We start from the raw sequence: 17,613 nt of genomic DNA, 5'->3' as shown, positions 1-17,613 counted from the left end.
GTGCCTACAAAACAAGCACCACCACCCACCCACACACCCACTCACTTACCTTCAACCACCTACCTTTACGCCCTCGTCGCCCGTGCCTACAAAACAAGCACCACCACCCACTCACACACCCACCCACTTACCTTCACCCACTTACCTTACGCCTCCGTCGCCCATGCCTACAAAACAAGCACCACCACCCACCCACCCACACACCCACTTACCTTCACCCACTTACCTTACGCCTCCGTCGCCCATGCCTACAAAACAAGCACCACCACCCACCCACCCACACACCCACTTACCTTCACCCACTTACCTTACGCCTCCGTCGCCCATGCCTACAAATCAAGCACCACCACCCACCCACCCACACACCCACTTACCTTCACCCACTTACCTTTCACCTCCGTCGACCCGTGCCTACAAAACAAGCACCACCACCCACACACACACCCACTTACCTTCAACCACCTACCTTTCACCTCCGTCGACCCGTGCCTACAAAACAAGCACCACCACCCACCCACCCACGACCCACAAAAACCCGCGTTAGCCCCCCCTCCCTCCCCACACATCCACAGAAAAAAGAGAGGAACTTACCACATGTGATCGTGAAAAAGTGAAAAGTGAAAAGAGAAAGAAAAAGCGAGGAAGCAACACGCTGCGTAAAATGGGTGTCTTTTTATGGGCAAAGTTCATTTCCAAAAAGAACGCTGGTCTGGGGCCCAATGAGATTCTGAAGAAGGGACGCTTGCTTTTTTGTCCTTTCCTGTATCTTTTTTTTTTGCGTACAAAAAACTAAAATAGGCAAAGATAAGCTCCGTGCTCAACAAAGCGCACAACAATGACAGACGACAGTAACACGATCACAACGCGCATTATCACACTTTGGCACTGTTTTTTATCTTTTTTTTTTTTACTTTCTGTGTTCGCGTAGTTCAGTTCGCGAAAATAATGGAAAGGAAAAAAGTTTTATTATTATTCCAATGTACATCACGTAGTTCAGTTCGCGAGAAAAATGGAAAGGAAAAAAAGTTAGTTCGGAGGATACGTTCCGAGCCAATCTGGTTTGCTTTTTTCGCATGTATCATACTTCACGCGCACCCTGGGAAAAGCAGACAGATAGGATATACGATCGACGCTGTTTTTCTTGAAAAGAATCCCTTTCTCTGCATCCACCACGCTTGCCAGCTTACGATTATCGTTCGTTAAGCTGACCACCGAGCGAGCTCAATGCGAGACTAAAGACGACAAGCAGTCTAAAACCACACCTCCATAAGCGTATACAGTGTAGTGTTTTCGCCTGGACGAGTGACGTCCCCCAACTTTGGTTCCATCCCCCCATCCAACCCCCCACCCCCAACTTTATTCACGGCCAGCACGGAAGGTCTGCGCATGAAGAAGCCGAGCATGACAGCAAAGTACAATGGAAACCCTGCGCAAAAAACATCGTAACTTGGCCTCAGAGCCTCGAAAAAACAAGGGTTGAGTATGTGCGTGTTGCTACGAGTCTGCCCATTGCGCTGGTTGCGGTTGTGTGAAAAAAGCGCTGCGAATCGCTTCGCAAGAGCAGCCGCCATTTCGCTCGGAATCGGTCAAAATGGGTGGCGCGAATAAAATAAAATGTGTTTTGACATGCTTGCCCTGGCAACAAGCGGCTTTCAGGAACATGGATTGTCATGACTACTGAATGCCATGGCAATAAACAGCTTTCTTATGCAGTGCAGCGTGGTCAAGCAAGCTTCATAAAGAAGGATGTTCACTGTGAGCGGTAAAGAAATCATGGGTGGAGTGAACCGGAAAAGGAAAATTTTGTTGACATGCTTTGTGCAGATTAGAGCAACTACGAAAAGGAAGCAGGATACAGAAAGCGCGTTGTTCTTCTTCTCTTCTTTTCTTACGATGAATCATCATACGATAAGCACCAAAGAGTATAGGCTATCATAACTTCGACAATCATATTCACTGCTCCTTATGAGAGCAATTTGATGCACGTAGACTGGGTTCCGCCCTCATACCGCTGGTAGCATTAACAAAATCCCAAAAATTAAGCTATTTTACATTGAAATGTATGCTCACTGATCTGAACACGTCTATTCTGTCTAAAATATTACATACGTCACTTCCTAATTTTGTTTTCCTTTTCTCTTTCTATAACCCATCTATTAACCTTCAACTTTTTCTTCCCTCAACCTTGCTATGTCTCTTTTCCAGTTTACTCTTCATCGTTACAAGTGCTTAGTTTATTGATGATAGCAATGCCCATATTCTTATCCAAATTTCTAATTGATTGCATACTCATTTTAAATGTCTGTTAAATAAGGGGGAGATGGCAATTATTAAGCGACCAGCAAAAATAAACAAGGTTCATCCAATCCAAACACGACCTTATTTTGGATGATTGACATCATTGTTGAACAAAGAAATTTTTGGCACGATTCAAAACTTATAATCCAGCGGCATTACTTTCTGAAATGACTGTATATAGGGATTACCCTTGCGACGCGTTCCCGTTGAATGACGCGGAGCGAAGCGAGGCAGGGACCGCTAGTAAAAGCATATTTATTGGGAGCAGTTACTAGGAGGAGGTGGATGAAGGGTGGAGGTGAAAGATATTGGAAAGTTGGCCATGGTATTAGAATCAACGTCTCCGCTTTCGTTGACTACCTGCACTTGAATATGAAGATGTCGACTTGCGTCTCCTTCGCGGTGATGTTCGTACAGGTGATGGCATTGCTGCAGCCGTTGCAGTCGCTGATGCTCCTCGGGGCACATTCAATACACCAGCTTGAGTTCCATCACGCGCTGCTGCAACCATGAACGGTACCCATGTTAATGATTCCATCTTGGCTACCGGGCGCAGCTTCTTTTTGCTTTCTGAACAAGGATGGTCTGGGAGCAATTCAATTTCGTAATAGCAGTTTTCCCAGTCAATGCTGTCGTCGTCACCATCATAATCCTCACTTGACCGCCGCCGTCTCAGCATGCCATTTACTCTGAGCGTGAACACTATATCCTCAACCGCAATTGATGTTGCTTTACTCAGCTCTAAACAAGTGCATCGCCCATATTAGCACATATGTCGTAGCTGCTCACACATCATGCACGAATCATCAATACACCAGCAATTCAAATTTCTATTCATACCTTCAATACTACTAGCAGGCATCTTTTCTAGCTCACCACAGAGAGCTTGAGTCCAGTACTTGCGATAGCTTAATAGTCCAAGATCCGAAAGTGGGCGCTCTGGCGTTCCAACTTTGCCTTCCTTGCGAGACAGCATGTAGCTGAAATCAATCAGGAATTGGCCATAACCTTTACGTTGATAGGACGGTAACGTCATGATGCATGATAGATTGTAATCCAGTAGCGACTTTTTTTCCTGTATGAAAAGCGCATATACGTGTGAGCAAAACTTGTTGGAAACACTTTAATAAACTACGACTCTTCGGTCCATTCTGTGTCTTGAAGGTCGACATGCCTTTGAAAAGTAGCCGACAAAATGGCAGCCTTGGGAATCCATCTCTGTCAAGATATAAAACAGAAATGGCTCGACGTCGTAGTACAAAGTCTTGTGATCCAAAAACATTTTGGCTAATAGACACAGGTTTTGACAGTAAGTTTTGTTTTTGCGTCCGTCCACTTCGAATACAGAAAGCATGCCGTCGCGATATATTTCGTCTCCTGGTGGATGCTTCATTGGGCATTTTGCCTACACGGGGGGTGGGGGATCAATAGAAAGATAGCGGGTTACGTGCTGTCATCGGCTGATGCAAAATATATATCCCAAGGCCCACTTTTTCTATATTCTGAGAAATTTACTTTGTGTCGCTTTGCCACAAATGCACTTTTCATGTAACGCAAGCAGAACTCACAAATGTATAGCACTTCCAAGTGGCTGTATTCTTCTGGGTACGGCGCAAGGTACCATACGTCAATCAGATACGAGCCAATCTGCACTTTTTGTATATGTGCACCGCGCGTGGGCAGTGGAAGGAATGCCTGTGTCGGTAAGGAAGGTGGCTGTCGAACCGGTCGTAAGGAAAATCGCTGCTTGGGCTGTGATTGTGGGGAAGGCAACGGCGGTGGGGATGACGGCTCTTTTGGTTGGTGTCGATCAGTGGCGCCGTTGTCGGAGTTGGTGCGAACTTGCTCGTGCTTTTGTTCCTGTTGCTCAGACGCCGGTTCTTTTTCTTCCACGGCTGCTGCTCCTGCTTGGTGGTGGGGTGATGGCGGTCCTGCTAGTGCTGGCACCACAGCTGCCTCTGTCACTGCTGACGATTGTTGCTGTGGTGAAGTTGCTGTTGTTGATGATGCTGGTGGTAGCACTGCCACTTCCTCAGTGGTTGCTGCTTTTAGTCCTAGTTCTTCTGCCGATGTTGTCGGTGTCGCTGCTACCTCTGTTGTTGTCGTCACAGCGTGTGCCGACGAAACCGTCAATGATATTTTTTTACTCGCGTCCTAGTATTATTTTATCAACACGCTTGTTCAGTTAGCAGAAATGAAGGAGAACGTAAAAGCTATGGACAATTACCTCAGCGGCACGCTTTGCTGTTTCGTAACGGACAATACTGGAACGACTTGGCAAACCGCGTGCATATTGAGCACCAAACCACGATTGACCCTCTTGCAAAGCTTTCAATGGACAGTAGAGTGGCATGTGACCCGAGAGATTGAGTGGATTCGGATCGCTGTTCAATGCAGCCCGTGTCCAGCGACGATGCTTAATAACGGCAGCGGGTTTTTCTTTGGTCATAAAAGTAATATGGAAAAGAAAGAGGCGTTTTTCTATTGTTGGTTTGCCCTAGGCCAAAACTACAGTGGACCGCCTCTCTTTCTGTCTCTCTCCTTTCGCTCTCTCTTTTCCTTTTACAACCCCCTTGTTTATTGGCTGGCTTGCTTTCTTATTGCTGCCCGAAAACAACACTAACGGCAGCTAACGCTAGCACGAATAAAAGAACGAACTACTCCGAGTTCCCTTCTGGCACAATGGGGAGGTTTTGGGCAATGCAAGTAGAAAAATAATGGTTGCAATCACGGTGGACTGCTTCGTCCGCACGTACACACAAGGCGACGTCCAAAACCGTTGCGTTGGGTACTAGATTGTAGTACTCTGCATCATTATTATTAATAAATTAGTAAACTAAGCTGCAATAAGCCTTCGTATCAAAAACAATTACCAATAGCCATTTTGGGAGCTTGTGGGTTATCCAGTGCACCCTTCTCCAGTGTTTCAATAAACTCATTGTACGAATGGATGGCTTCTTCCTCCAAATAGCCGCACTGATAGGTGTATACAATAAACATCAATCTTGTGAAAGCGCAGTAGTAGAGTGACCTGGTAAACTGTTGCCCTTACCATACGATGAGCTGTTCGAGGCGACCACAAGTAAAGCCAAAAATAACCGTTGAAGAACACGCCTTGGGCTATCAGTATCAGCCAGCGGTTGTACCAGCTGGGCTGGAGAAGCTTGAGCCAAATCATCAAGTGCATCCGCTCGTTCTCGGCCTCGTGGAGCAAGTGGATAATCCATGAGCCCTGATTCGTCTTGAGCTTACGCAGTGCAAGCATATGACGCAGCATCGCACCAATCATGCCAGGCACGGCTGCGATGGTTTCCAACATGACAACTCGCGTGTAGTGGTCGTTGCGAAAGTAGGTGTCAGGCAAGAGTCTGAGCGTGCGCACGAGCCTGTACGCGAATCGGTCGCTTAATCCCTGGGGTTCATAGTGGTTTGTCACGCCGACATCCACTTTTTTCAAATTTTCCCTCGATAGCTTGTGCTGGTCGCCAAAGAACTCGCGGCGCATGGGTTGCGGTCGCGCCGACTGGGTTTCGCGTAGCAGCTCTTTGGGTATTTCAAAAGAGGCGTTGCAGGTGTTCCTGCCGCTGGCACTATCATTGCTTGTGCTGCTTCCGGTGTATAGGCGACGTGTAGCAAACGTCATCATCCTAAGTGCTATACTTTTTTCCTTCTTTTTGATAGTCATAGTTGCTGTGGTAACGCTCGCTGGCGCACTAAATAGCCTTCTTTGCAAAAGAAGCGTCGAGAACAACATTATGTACTGGTGGAGTGAGAGAGAGAGACACAGAAAAGAAGAGAAAAAGTTTCCGAACAAGTGCCATATTCTCTACTTTTTTCCATAATGTTTTTATTTCATGCAGTCGTAAATATTTCATCATCATGACAAAGTTAATATGAGGGACGATCCAGGTTCTTTCTGGCTTCATAGAATTCGGGCTTGACGTTGATGAACTATAATATTAATCGGTAGTGGCCCAGTAATGAACCCAAGCAAGCATCAATTAGCATGAGTAAGAAGGGGGTTCCAGGGGAATGTGGAGCTGCTTACCTTGATGTTCTCATGCTGCTTCACGCGATTCCATGGCGCGGGGTTGTTCTTGCGGTCAACGAGAATCTCAGGATGTGTTCGCAGAAGGTACACTAATAAACCACATCCACAATGCCAAGATTTAGCTCTAACGTGCACTCCTACTCCTAATCCATCCACCACCATCATTATCGTTCATTCTTCCTTACTGGGATAGCTATGTACAAGAACACAGGCACCAATGAGCTACTGCCATATAACATTGCGTGTACAGCTACGTCGTGTGTCAAAATAATGAAAAAGTACTTACGCAACAGCGGCAGCACAGCCGGCACCGGCAAAGAGGAACAGAGGTGCCAAAGCAGGATTAGCCTTTACAAGAGATACAACCATGGTGATCAAAAGAAGAACAACAGAAAAGCGAGAGAGAGAGAGAGAGAGAGAGAGAGCGAGAGAGAGTGGGGTGGAGTAATGAAGAGAGAAGAAACAGGAAGCCTTCCACTTGCAACTACCCCATTTTTATATGATTGTTTGCTGCATGACGAAAGCATCATCAAGGCCAAGTCATGCGGCCTTTTCCCGTTTTGTTTTGCCCACGGGAAAAAACAGGTGCTTCTCTCTCTCTCTCTTCTGTGTGTGTGTGTCCTTCACATAACGTGCATTCACACGCTTCTCTGTCTCTACTACTCCTTAATTATACCATTTTCCCCATCATCCATCCATCAGTCAAACAAAGATGGACAGAATCCAGCCTATACTGGATATACAGGAGCTCAGCTATCTCTGCGGCCGCCTTATTGATCAAAGCAATGCATTGCGGGGTAATCGATGGTGACACACACCACATACATGCAGCAAGGACAAAACGTGTCGCACCAAACCAGCTAATTTAATATGTGTGAGATAGCTGAAGCGTGCCATCAAGCACTAGCCTGCGAGATAGACAATCTCTCCCGATGGCGCCGTATGATTGCAAGTACAAGAAAACACACCTTCGATGACGCCGATGGGAAGGATAAAAAATAAAGAAGGATCACTGTTATGTTTATCATTGCTGTTGTACCGCTTAACAAACAAGATTAGCTATATAGCATTCCCAAAATCAATCATTGCTGCGGGCGCCAGATTATAAAATAGGCTAATTTACGTAGTCTTCGCCGCCTTGACACACACACGCACTATCTCTATTATTAAGTTTGCGCTACGCTTTTGTTATTTTAGCGTGAGAGCTATTAACGATACGTATGAGCGATTGGCTCCTCCAGCTGCGCTTCTTGTCAAAATAGCCCGAAAAACGAGCTATGGGAAAAAAGAATATTGTACAATCAAGTTCATAGACGTTCTTTGTCGTCCATGAGAGTTTCAACCCCAGCGATATCGCATACACACAAACAGCTTCCGACAATAGTTACCGCCTAACTATTTAACACTGTCAAGACTCGAGGCTGCTCTGTTTGTTTCAATGGTGCGTGGGAACTGTGCAATGATAGTTAATCAACCAACGAAACAAAACTCCAAAACGTATTCTATCTGGAGGAAAACATATACGTTTCAATAACGACTGTAGAGATGACATATGGCAATTTCAATCAAGAGGGATCGACGGTATAATTTAGCTAACGATGACTCGTTCACCTCACATATTCAAGACATTACCCACGACACGCCCTGTCTTGTGTAACCTACTACAACGTCAGGGATTACACGCTACAATGCAGCATGAATCGGGGAGCTTGTGTCCAGGAGTTTTTTCCATCCTTGACGCAATCAACTACTGCACTTGACGGTTATATTCAGTATCTAGTATTATTGATATCACCATCTCTATCGACGAGGTAAGCTCCTTGTATGCAGCGCTGGTAGCTATTCCCGATCGCTTGTGTATTTTAACTGTAACACTGTAAAGCGCTACTGAAGTAGTTGCAGGCAATTGACAATTGATCCAACAAGTCTCTTTCCGGTTCCATCTTATGTTATTTATGTGGGACTTGCTGTCTGATCTACTTTTTCTGTATGCGCGAATGGAAGTTTTGAGGAGAAAGAAGACAACAAGGTATTACGATATTGCACCATGATTGGTCGAAGCAATACCCAGAGAAAATATTATCAAGTTCAATAAAGCACACACACATACTGTCTTTTAATACTATCTCGCACCTTTCTTTTGAGTATTTGGTAATGACGGTCAATAATATAACTTTATTTCCTGCAGCATTTGCTGCTTATCGCTCGTGCTTTTGTTTATCTCGGGTACTGAGCGTTTTATGGATACTAATAGTGTTTTCGATGTCTTTGGTAAATTGTATCGTTCTAAAGAGTAGGTGCCTGTACTATGTGATAACACACCTACACGTGTGCCCTACTGCTTAAAATATATTGCGATGTAGCGCTGCTACTGTCAGCGAGCAGTCAACAGACTTTTTTTTACTTGATAAAAAGGCTCAACAATAGCAAGAAGTAAAAGAAACATCAGCCAAAAGGAAAAAAAACAGAAACAAATATGATCACAAAGATCTTCACTTAGTGGTTTAAATAATCATATCATAACAGTGGCCCTTGCATGGTTACTTCTAACACATTCAATAATCGTGGACTGTATTCTGTCACACATTCATTGATCAAAGTTGTATATCAGACATACCTATACGCCTATTATATTAGGTAGTTTATAAATAATGGACAAAATGCGCTTGTTGCTGTAGCCCCTCGTCATCTTTTTTTGTTCCACGCACGTTCATCATTTGTCACATTATTGTTCCATTTGTAAAACCTTAAGATGGTAGTGGTTCCATGGTAGATAAGCCTTTAAGGTGCTGTTGTTGCTTTTTTTGAAAGTAGTTGTACGAGAGGTCGCTGCGGGTTGCTGATTACCATACCATCGTCGTTAATGATATTAACACGTTGACAATGATTCTTTCCGAAATGTATCTTGGCGACGACATGAAATACAGGTACAAGGAAGTCATGACGGCTGCAATTCCCATCAAAGATAGCGAACGCATTCAAAGGCTTCCGGTCATTGATCTTCTGGCATACTTGATCACGCAATTGGATACACAAGTGGGATGTGTCAAAAGATTGCAAGAAGAACATAATGGAAAGATAGAAGTTAATCATATCGACACTATTCAATCTGTACTTTTCCAATAAAAAACAATCGGTGAACATCTAGTATGACTGGAGTTTGAGAGTGAATTAAAGGAGACGACCGAAGTGACTAATCAATTTCGATGTTTTGATGAAATGAATAATCTTGACAAGCAGACATCTATAAGGAGGTTGAAACAGCCCAATACGATCCTAACATACAGCCCAGCAGCCAAATATCAGAAGGTTCTTTGAACACCGTAATAGGTAGTCTGCATATTGAGGTCATTCGTCTGCATAAATAGTGCGGGATTTAGCTAATCCTTCCTTTTCAGCACTGAAATACATTGTATATGATCCATTGTGCAGTTGCTTTACGATGGCCTGCAAGATGATTTCAATAATCTTTTACATGAGCTGGATATAATAATATATTTGGTGTTTGATGGTTGCACACAACCGATTTAATTACAAATAAAAAACGAGTATGTGCAATAATTTTACATTAAGCTAGAAGGGAAGGGGAGTGGATGGAAATATATACAGTAGAGAACATAGGCCATCAGACCGTATACGATATTGATAGTTGTGGCTGGATAACGCGATAAAAAATGCTACTAGTGATAAATAAAAGATAGGTGAATAGGAAAAGGAGAGATGAGTCAACAGGTATGACTATGCTGTGACTGACGTCAGTTCAAGTATTAGAGCTTAATACGTCAAACATGAAGCAGTAAAGACACGAACGTAGCGCAATTGAACAAGGGATTAGTTTACAGAAATAATGTCCAGCTAAGTATGAGATATATACGCTGAATATTAGACGCTATATACACAGTAACGATATCGTCGTTGTACGGTAAAGCAGAAACACAATTTGATTACCGGTAGAAACAACAGAAGACATGAATACTTATAAAAGTACTGATAAAGCGAAAAAAATGCTTACTTGTATTAGAGAAAAGAGATTCATACGAAGTCAATTGTATATCCAAGAAAAAAGTAAAAAGAATATAAGAAAAGTAAAAAAAGTAAAAAAAGGAAAGGGAAGAAAGTGGTATCCATATAACCTGCACGTAGTAATTCTACAAAAAGGAAGAAGCAAGACAAAGAAAAAGGATGCGTGATATGTGTGAGAGATCATACTAAAATAAGATCATAGAGAGTTCCGTTGTAAAAGAAATGCATGGATCATCTCAATAAACAAAGATTTCCTCCAAACAAGCGTATACCTGCATTAACGCATCCTTTTCCCCCAACGTCCGATCTAGTAAACCACAAAGAAACGTAGTAGTGGTATAATGTAGTGGTGAAGTTCCGTCGCTGGCATTAACTTTTACAACGTGATCGATGAACATTGACACTTTAGCAAATATTGACCAGAGATATTAGCATATGTACTTGAACATATTGGCATTATATCTTTGTAGATGTGAATGAAAATGAGGTCACGATATTTACGGGACTAAATCGAGACAACAGTGTTTGTTAGGCTTTTGCACAACTGATAGCTATGTCGACGATCCCACGAAGCGATAACGCACTAATGAAGATTTCATTTCGCCGCTAGCAACCATGTTAGACATGTGTATACATCTTAGCCTTTCTCTCTGTCCTCTTCCTATTCTTTTCAAAGATAGCAATTCGGCTCCGAGTACGTTGTTGATTATACGCTCCATAAAACGACGGTATTCGTTATACAGTCCAAAACCAAAACGACACAGATCAGATAAACTACAGGCACCGTATCTGTTCCAGTCATTGAATAGTGATAGATGTATGCGTATGTGTATATGTGGTGAGGGAGAAGACAACAGGACGATCTTTATTTCATAAAAGAAATTTAAGCCTGCTTGGCAGCGGCCTTCTGGGCACGGACACCCTTACCGGCGCGGGCAGCCTTGACCTTCTTGGGAACCTGCGACGAGTAGACGGCGGAGGCACGGGCAAGGGCAGCCTTAAAGAAAAGAAAAAAGTTTTTTTAGAATTTATTTTCACAATCTCCAATGGCCAGTGAAATAATTCAGAAAAAAAAATTCTTTCTTACCTGGCGCAAGTCAGCGCGGTAGCCAGACTTGGCAATCAAGTTGGCAACCGACTTGGCAGTACCACGACGCGACTTGGTGACAACGGTCTTGTTGAGGGCCTTGACGGGAGTGTTGGCCTTCTTGACAATCTTGGTGGTCACTTGGACACCACGACCAGCACCACGGATGTCAACGGTCTAAAGAAATTCGAAACATTCCCACCATTAATTACTCCTTCGCTACTTGTTTTTTTTCCATTCCTCATCAGTTCCGTTTCATTTACCTTGCCGTTGGCAATGCCAGAGTACTTGAAGGTGTTCAAGTTAGTCAAGTTACCAGGCTCAGCGGAGAACTGAACGTTGGAACGCTTGACGAGGAAGGAGTTGTTGTTCTTAACCAAAGCCCAGACCAATTCGGCGCTCATGATCTATAAATGATGTTGTAACGAGTTTCTGTTGATATTTGTTGTTTCGGCTTTGCAACGAAAATGGGAGGTCGACATGGACATAAAAACGCAACTTACGATACTTTGACGTGTAGAAACGAAAAGAGAAAGGAAGTTCCACTAGCGCAGGCAAAGAAAATTTTTACCTCGGCCGCCCCATTAACAAGCCACTCCGGCGCCCGATAATTTTTTTTTCTCTCTTCGGGGTTTATGTTAGTTAAACTGGATAGTGATGATGGGATGTGCATGAGCTTGCGGTTCAGCGGGTTTACGATAGATGGATTCGATTACAAGTGTGAAAAAGATGGCAAGAGAAAATGAGCATGTACCCTGGATAGCAGTGGCGTGCAGCTGCCGCTCGCCCAGCTGTTGTTTTTTTTCCTATCAAATTCACATAGTACAAAACGACAACTAATTTTTGTGTATAAACATCACTATTCAACCCGGCATTATCTAGCTGCAACGTTTCGTGGCTGGATCGTAATTAGATTCCATACAAATGCATTTATTTATAGGATATGTGTATGTAGGCGATTTTTGATAGGTAGGGACGTAGGATACGATGATCTAAAGGTTTGCTTTCTTGTTCTCAATACTCATCACTGATCTTGCTCTCTTCGCTCTGGATCCGTTCCTGGGTCCTTTGTACAACCATGAACCAATCGATAGCATGAATGTACAACAAATGGCCAGCAGTTGTAAAGATGATCCCGAGACATAATCCGGTCACCAGGCCGGCCAGCTGCCAATCAGCCTTAAATGCGAGGCTATATGCCGTTGGTATCCCAATAGCATAGTACATGACGGTGTTGATCCAAGCCGTAACTTCCGGTCTTCCTGCAGCACGCAGAACTCCTGTAGCAACATTTCCCAAACCAAGGAAAACTTGAGCAATGGCAAGAAGTGGGATCATGGTTGCTACAGCAAGCACGATGTCAATGTCGGGTGTAAACAAATAACCCAAGCTATCAGACCAAACCATTAATGCGGCTGACAATAACGATCCCAAACCAAGGATCAAGCCATAAGCACAGCGGACCGCTTGTTGCGCATCGGCAGGTCGGCCGTTTCCGAGCGCGTTGCCTACACGTGTTGCGACTGCGCCAGAAACACCCCAGCCCATCACGCTGCAAATATCATGCACATTCATGATTATAGATTGCGCCGCCAATTCGGTGGTTCCTAGATAGCTAGCGCCAAACGAGATGAGGTGACTTGAACCGAGCTCCACATAACTGGTGACAATACCGGGTACAGCGAAACGGAAGAAGGTGTTCCAGTCGGAAAGGCAGGCACGCGTCCATCCACCCCAGCCTTCATAGTACTCTGGTGAAAAGCGTGTATAAGTTGCAAGCAGGAAAAACATGATCCAGGAGGTAAGACTGGCTGCAAGTGGAACACCGTCAAAACCGAGATTGAATGGCTCGCAAAACGTCAAAATGTAGGTCAATACGATGTGAATGGGCGCAACTATCATAAGAACGTAAGTCGCAGCGCTCATAATACCGATGGCTTGTAGATATTTTCGCAGGACGTCACTAAAATATTTTAAAGCAATGTTATTGACAAACTCCTGAGCATTCGATCATCATTCATTAAAAGCACTTACGAAAAAGCATAGGCTGGAGCTCCGATCAGATAATATCTTAAATAGATGCCTACGATAATAAGACATTGTTGTAGGCATTATATAGAGGCATTGGTCATGTTCTTCACGTTTGTTCCGTCTTTTTATGCACTTCTGAATAGAAAATTTGACGGGGAATGTACCTGCGTAAAGTGCCACTTCTGGTTCCTGGCCGATTGCCAACAAGATACGACTTGCATTAAGCCACAGGAGTGCAACGGGCACATGCATGATGCTTAGAATTACTAGTGCTCGCTGCAGATGAACGCCAACCAATTTCCGGTCTTGTGCGCCCGTCCAAGCTTGAGAGCATAAAGTATCAAGCGCACTTGAAGCACCATATGTAACGGTGAACCATGTTGTGGAGAGGAAAATTGTGGCCAATGCACTTGCTGCAAGCTCAGTCGACCCCTAATACGATGATCGTTGCCATGGTTGTATAACGATCAGTTGTGAATTCACAAGCAGTTCGTTAACGTCTCTGTTGTACTTCCCGTTTCCAAGAACACTTACAAGATGGCCGAGTGCAAGGACGCTAGCAATGTTTATTAGGACTTTGAGTATATAATACAGTGTAACAGGTACGCTTTTATAGAACAGCCAGTTCAGCTCTTCGGGCCACGTTGGTGCCAACTGCACTGCTACGGTTCTTGTGCCCGTTGTCGCTTGTTGATCTAATAAAGGGCTCCTTTCCGTTACTTTGGCCATGTGCTGCGGTGGATAATATAGTGTGCAAGAAAAAGATGAGTAAAAATAATTACAAGAAAAGAAGAATGTCGACGGTACAGGGAGAAGAGAGTATTTTATAAATCTGCCCCCTGTTGCTGTGGTAGGGAAGCGAAGAAAAAGGAGTTTACATACAGCAGATGACGGCGCATGAGTAGCACAGAAAAAGAGATTCCACCCTTCCCGTTTAATTTCAGCTGACTGACCCAAAATCATCTGGAACCATCGATGTAGAAAGGCTTTACTCCAATATATCTTATTCAACAAAGGTAACCTTGACATTACTTATTATTTCTAATTGTTACCGTTGCGATAATCTATCCAGGTCATCCCTTAGCGCTCGCAGTGTATGGAGACCACAACAACCCACCACGAAATTTCTCAAATGATGCATATGCTCATCCAATTAGAAAATAGATCCACTGGCACGAAGCTGAGCTACAGGCTCATGGTGATAACAATGGTGGTGTACGATGATGCAAAATACATCATGTATAAACATACAGCTTAGATGCTCTCAGCTACACAGGGGTCCCAAACAGACCGCTTTTTGTCCTATTGATTCTTACTGTATTTTTATCGCAAATAAACATGCCAATGAGAAAATAATCATGCGAATACAAGATTGTACAGAGAGATTATTTTGGGTTTTCCATTTTCGATGTACTACTTACACTTCTTCTTTCTTTTTATTGGGTTCTTCTTTATGATCCTTGTCACTGAGTACATGACAAACAAGCTCGACTTGCTCAGACGATTAAATATACGTAGTTCATAGTACTAGTGCTGCCAAGTTATCAGGTAATGGTAAAAGCTATCTTGCATATTTTTCTACACTGATTTCATAGGCGCATTTATCCATGTACAGACATACACAAGAAATCAGAAGCAGATCGGCTCTGTAGATCCAAAGAGCTATTGCCAGTAAATTGAAAGGACAATAGTACCTCACATGTTGTCGTGGGCAAGCTCAACAACAGTACAAGCAGCATCATCATGCATGAACCTGTCAGAGCGTATGTTGCTGTCCTGCGATTTCGGAAGGCGACAGGAACGCTGCATCTTCAGAAGCAGGTTTACTCGTTGCTGCTAGTGCTGATGCTAATGGCTTATTAAAAGATGGCTGGATAATATGGCATTTCACTCCATTACAATTTTGAAAATTTTGTATACAAAATACAGTGTGGGTACAGTAGATAACTCTGTCTGGACGGATCCGATGTCGAAACCGCCGATACATCATTGCCATCTTCTCAACGCCGGGTATTTTCAAATTGTTTTGTTTTAAATGATACAATCACGATAGCAATTCAGTTAAATTGCTAAAGAAGTTGTCCTGCGAAATACACTCCACCAACCCTCGTATATAACATCATTTGCGAATGCTTCTCTAATAGAATTGGACACGATTACTATGTAAATTGATAGAAAAATAATATTGGTATTTGTGATTATTTACAAGTCAGGTTGATTAATATACATGTATGGGTGGTTGTGTACTAGTATTGGAAAAAAAATAGGAAAGTCACGGAAGAGACATAAGAAATGATGAGAGAAAATGTTTGATGGAGTAAGGAGTTAGAAGAAAAATGGAAGGTAAAGAATGGATGAGATCAAAGAACTGTGTGCTGATGCAGCGATAATGACTTAGAGGAAACGGAGCTGCGAGGGCGTAAAGTGTAATGGCTTCCAGTCCAGTTTGCCAGGTACAATCTTTCTTCTGCGTTTTTTCTGATTGCGTTCAAACTGCTCAACCACCTTGTCACCCAAGCAAATGATGTGTTGACCCCGGTAATACTTGAGGGCGCCAATGTTCTGTAGCGTGTGAAGAATATCTTGAGACGTGATTGACGTCTTCTGCGAGATCTCCTCGATCGTCACATCTTCATTCGTGGATAAAAGGTATTCGACAATGGTTTCTGTCCAATAGGCACGATATGATAACAACCCCAAATCCGACAATGGTTTTTCTGGCGACCCCGTCCGCCCTTCTGCCTTGGATAGTTCGTACGAGAATGCAATCAACAATTTTCCATAACCCAGCCGCTGATACTGCGGCAATGTCAAGATACATGCAACGTTATAGTTTTCCGACGATTCCTTTTCCTTTGAAAAATATCCGATCAAGTGGCATCCAACTTCGTCTCGTACGGTCATACAGTAAAACAAGAATGGATCAACGTCGTAGTACAGTGTTTTGTGGTCAAGAAACAGTTTGGACAATAAGCATAGGTTGCGACACCATGTCTTTTGCTTACGGCCATCAATTTCGAAGAACGAGACCTCTTCATAGCGATAGATCTCGTTGCCGGGTGGGTGCTGCAATTGACAACGGTCGCGATGGCGTTCGAGTTGCTTATGTGATGCGTAATAAGACAAGCAAAACTCGCAAATGTAGAGCGTGTCGCAGTAAGCGTACTCTTGTGGATACGGCGCAAAGTACCATGCCTCGACTTCATGTTTACCCATCTGGATCTTGTTCAAGTTTTTCACACGTGCGATTTCGCTGACACATTGAGTCATGGAACCAGACGTTCGCAGCTTTTCAATCTCTTGCTTTTTGGAAAATGTTTCCTGCGGTGCATGTTCTTCTTGAACCACGTCCATCGTTTCACCATCCTCCTCATCGTTGCCAAGCACGACATGATGGTTTTCTTTGTCATCAGTAGCTGATTCTGCCGCTGCTGATCCAGGCGTTTCCAATCCGTCATGCTGTGCTTTACGTTTCTGTCCTGCTGTCGGTGTGCTCGCACGTAATGGTGATTGATTTCGTTGCTGCTGTTTGCCTGCCGGAGGTGTAGCAGTTGCTTCTCGGTTCTTATTCTTCTTTTGATCAGGCTTTGGGAATTCGATTTCGCGGTTAAAGTCAAGCCGTGAAAAATCAACCCACTCGTCTAGACGCTTGTTAAATTCGACGTAGTGCACATAATATTCCAAGCCTGGTGGGTCCGCCTTCGTCTCTCGTGCCCACAGAATCTCTGCTTTTCGATACTCATAGTCAGTGTCACTGGTGATCTTTTTGACAAAAAGTTTGCATTGAAGTGGCGATGCAATAAATCGTTGGATCTTTGCTTGTTTTTGCTTTTCTTTTTCCGAATCATCGCTGCCGTTAATGTTGCTAGTGTTGCTGCTGCTATTGCCGTTGGTACCGTCACCATTGCTGGCATTCGTCACCGCCGTAGCTTGCTTCAAAGCTGCTTCTTTGACTTCATCTGTTGCGTTCGTCATATTTGCTGTCATATTTTCGTTCGCATTGACAAGATTGGCGGGATCTCCTTTAGCAGAGCTGCTCATGATTTGTCTTCTCGTTTTCTATGAAGTACTTTGAAAGAAGGCCAAGATTGGAAGAGCCCAAAGTGATGACATCATCAACGAT

At 43.7% G+C, this 17,613-nt stretch overlaps 7 protein-coding genes across 7 annotated transcripts; all 7 read right to left on the bottom strand.

Annotated features, from left to right (window-relative positions):
* Positions 1-2,155: 2,155 nt before the first annotated feature.
* BDB00DRAFT_908427 (acyl-CoA N-acyltransferase) lies at positions 2,156-3,960 on the bottom strand (the record flags this gene model as incomplete). The annotated part of the gene is made up of 4 exons (XM_053128624.1): positions 2,156-3,039; positions 3,139-3,364; positions 3,437-3,703; positions 3,814-3,960. Coding segments are annotated over 4 exons (1,047 nt in total), but the record flags the coding sequence as incomplete, so codon positions are not given.
* Positions 3,961-4,955: 995 nt separating this feature from the next.
* On the bottom strand, positions 4,956-5,803 carry BDB00DRAFT_881199 (alternative oxidase; the record flags this gene model as incomplete). The annotated part of the gene is made up of 3 exons (XM_053128062.1): positions 4,956-5,104; positions 5,172-5,274; positions 5,351-5,803. 3 exons carry the CDS (start codon positions 5,801-5,803, stop codon positions 4,956-4,958), a joined length of 705 nt encoding a protein of 234 aa, XP_052985065.1.
* A 383-nt stretch (positions 5,804-6,186) lies between these two features.
* Positions 6,187-6,718, bottom strand: BDB00DRAFT_754516 (NADH-ubiquinone reductase complex 1 MLRQ subunit; the record flags this gene model as incomplete). The annotated part of the gene is made up of 4 exons (XM_053118768.1): positions 6,187-6,249; positions 6,347-6,438; positions 6,535-6,542; positions 6,636-6,718. The coding sequence occupies 4 exons, from the start codon at positions 6,716-6,718 to the stop codon at positions 6,187-6,189; spliced, it is 246 nt and encodes an 81-aa protein (XP_052985064.1).
* Positions 6,719-9,929: 3,211 nt separating this feature from the next.
* BDB00DRAFT_799540 (uncharacterized protein) lies at positions 9,930-10,724 on the bottom strand. The gene is made up of 2 exons (XM_053121700.1): positions 10,645-10,724; positions 9,930-10,497 (listed from the first exon to the last, which is right to left on the bottom strand). The coding sequence occupies exons 1-2, from the start codon at positions 10,648-10,650 to the stop codon at positions 10,294-10,296; spliced, it is 210 nt and encodes a 69-aa protein (XP_052985063.1). The 5' UTR covers positions 10,651-10,724; the 3' UTR covers positions 9,930-10,293.
* Positions 10,725-11,255: 531 nt separating this feature from the next.
* Positions 11,256-11,863, bottom strand: BDB00DRAFT_754303 (ribosomal L28e/Mak16; the record flags this gene model as incomplete). The annotated part of the gene is made up of 3 exons (XM_053118752.1): positions 11,256-11,369; positions 11,460-11,636; positions 11,723-11,863. 3 exons carry the CDS (start codon positions 11,861-11,863, stop codon positions 11,256-11,258), a joined length of 432 nt encoding a protein of 143 aa, XP_052985062.1.
* Positions 11,864-12,473: 610 nt separating this feature from the next.
* BDB00DRAFT_867410 (mate-domain-containing protein) lies at positions 12,474-14,219 on the bottom strand (the record flags this gene model as incomplete). Its single annotated transcript, XM_053126338.1, has 4 exons — positions 12,474-13,422; positions 13,494-13,542; positions 13,655-13,922; positions 14,025-14,219. 4 exons carry the CDS (start codon positions 14,217-14,219, stop codon positions 12,474-12,476), a joined length of 1,461 nt encoding a protein of 486 aa, XP_052985061.1.
* Positions 14,220-15,884: 1,665 nt separating this feature from the next.
* Positions 15,885-17,531, bottom strand: BDB00DRAFT_783891 (acyl-CoA N-acyltransferase; the record flags this gene model as incomplete). Its single annotated transcript, XM_053120421.1, has 2 exons — positions 15,885-17,252; positions 17,412-17,531. 2 exons carry the CDS (start codon positions 17,529-17,531, stop codon positions 15,885-15,887), a joined length of 1,488 nt encoding a protein of 495 aa, XP_052985060.1.
* Positions 17,532-17,613: the final 82 nt, after the last annotated feature.

Source organism: Zychaea mexicana, assembly GCF_025766255.1.
Source record: "Zychaea mexicana strain RSA 1403 chromosome Unknown BDB00scaffold_4, whole genome shotgun sequence".
Taxonomy (NCBI): domain Eukaryota; kingdom Fungi; phylum Mucoromycota; class Mucoromycetes; order Mucorales; family Lichtheimiaceae; genus Zychaea; species Zychaea mexicana.
Note: the sequence above shows the minus strand (reverse complement) of the source record. Positions and strands in the feature narration are given on the sequence as shown.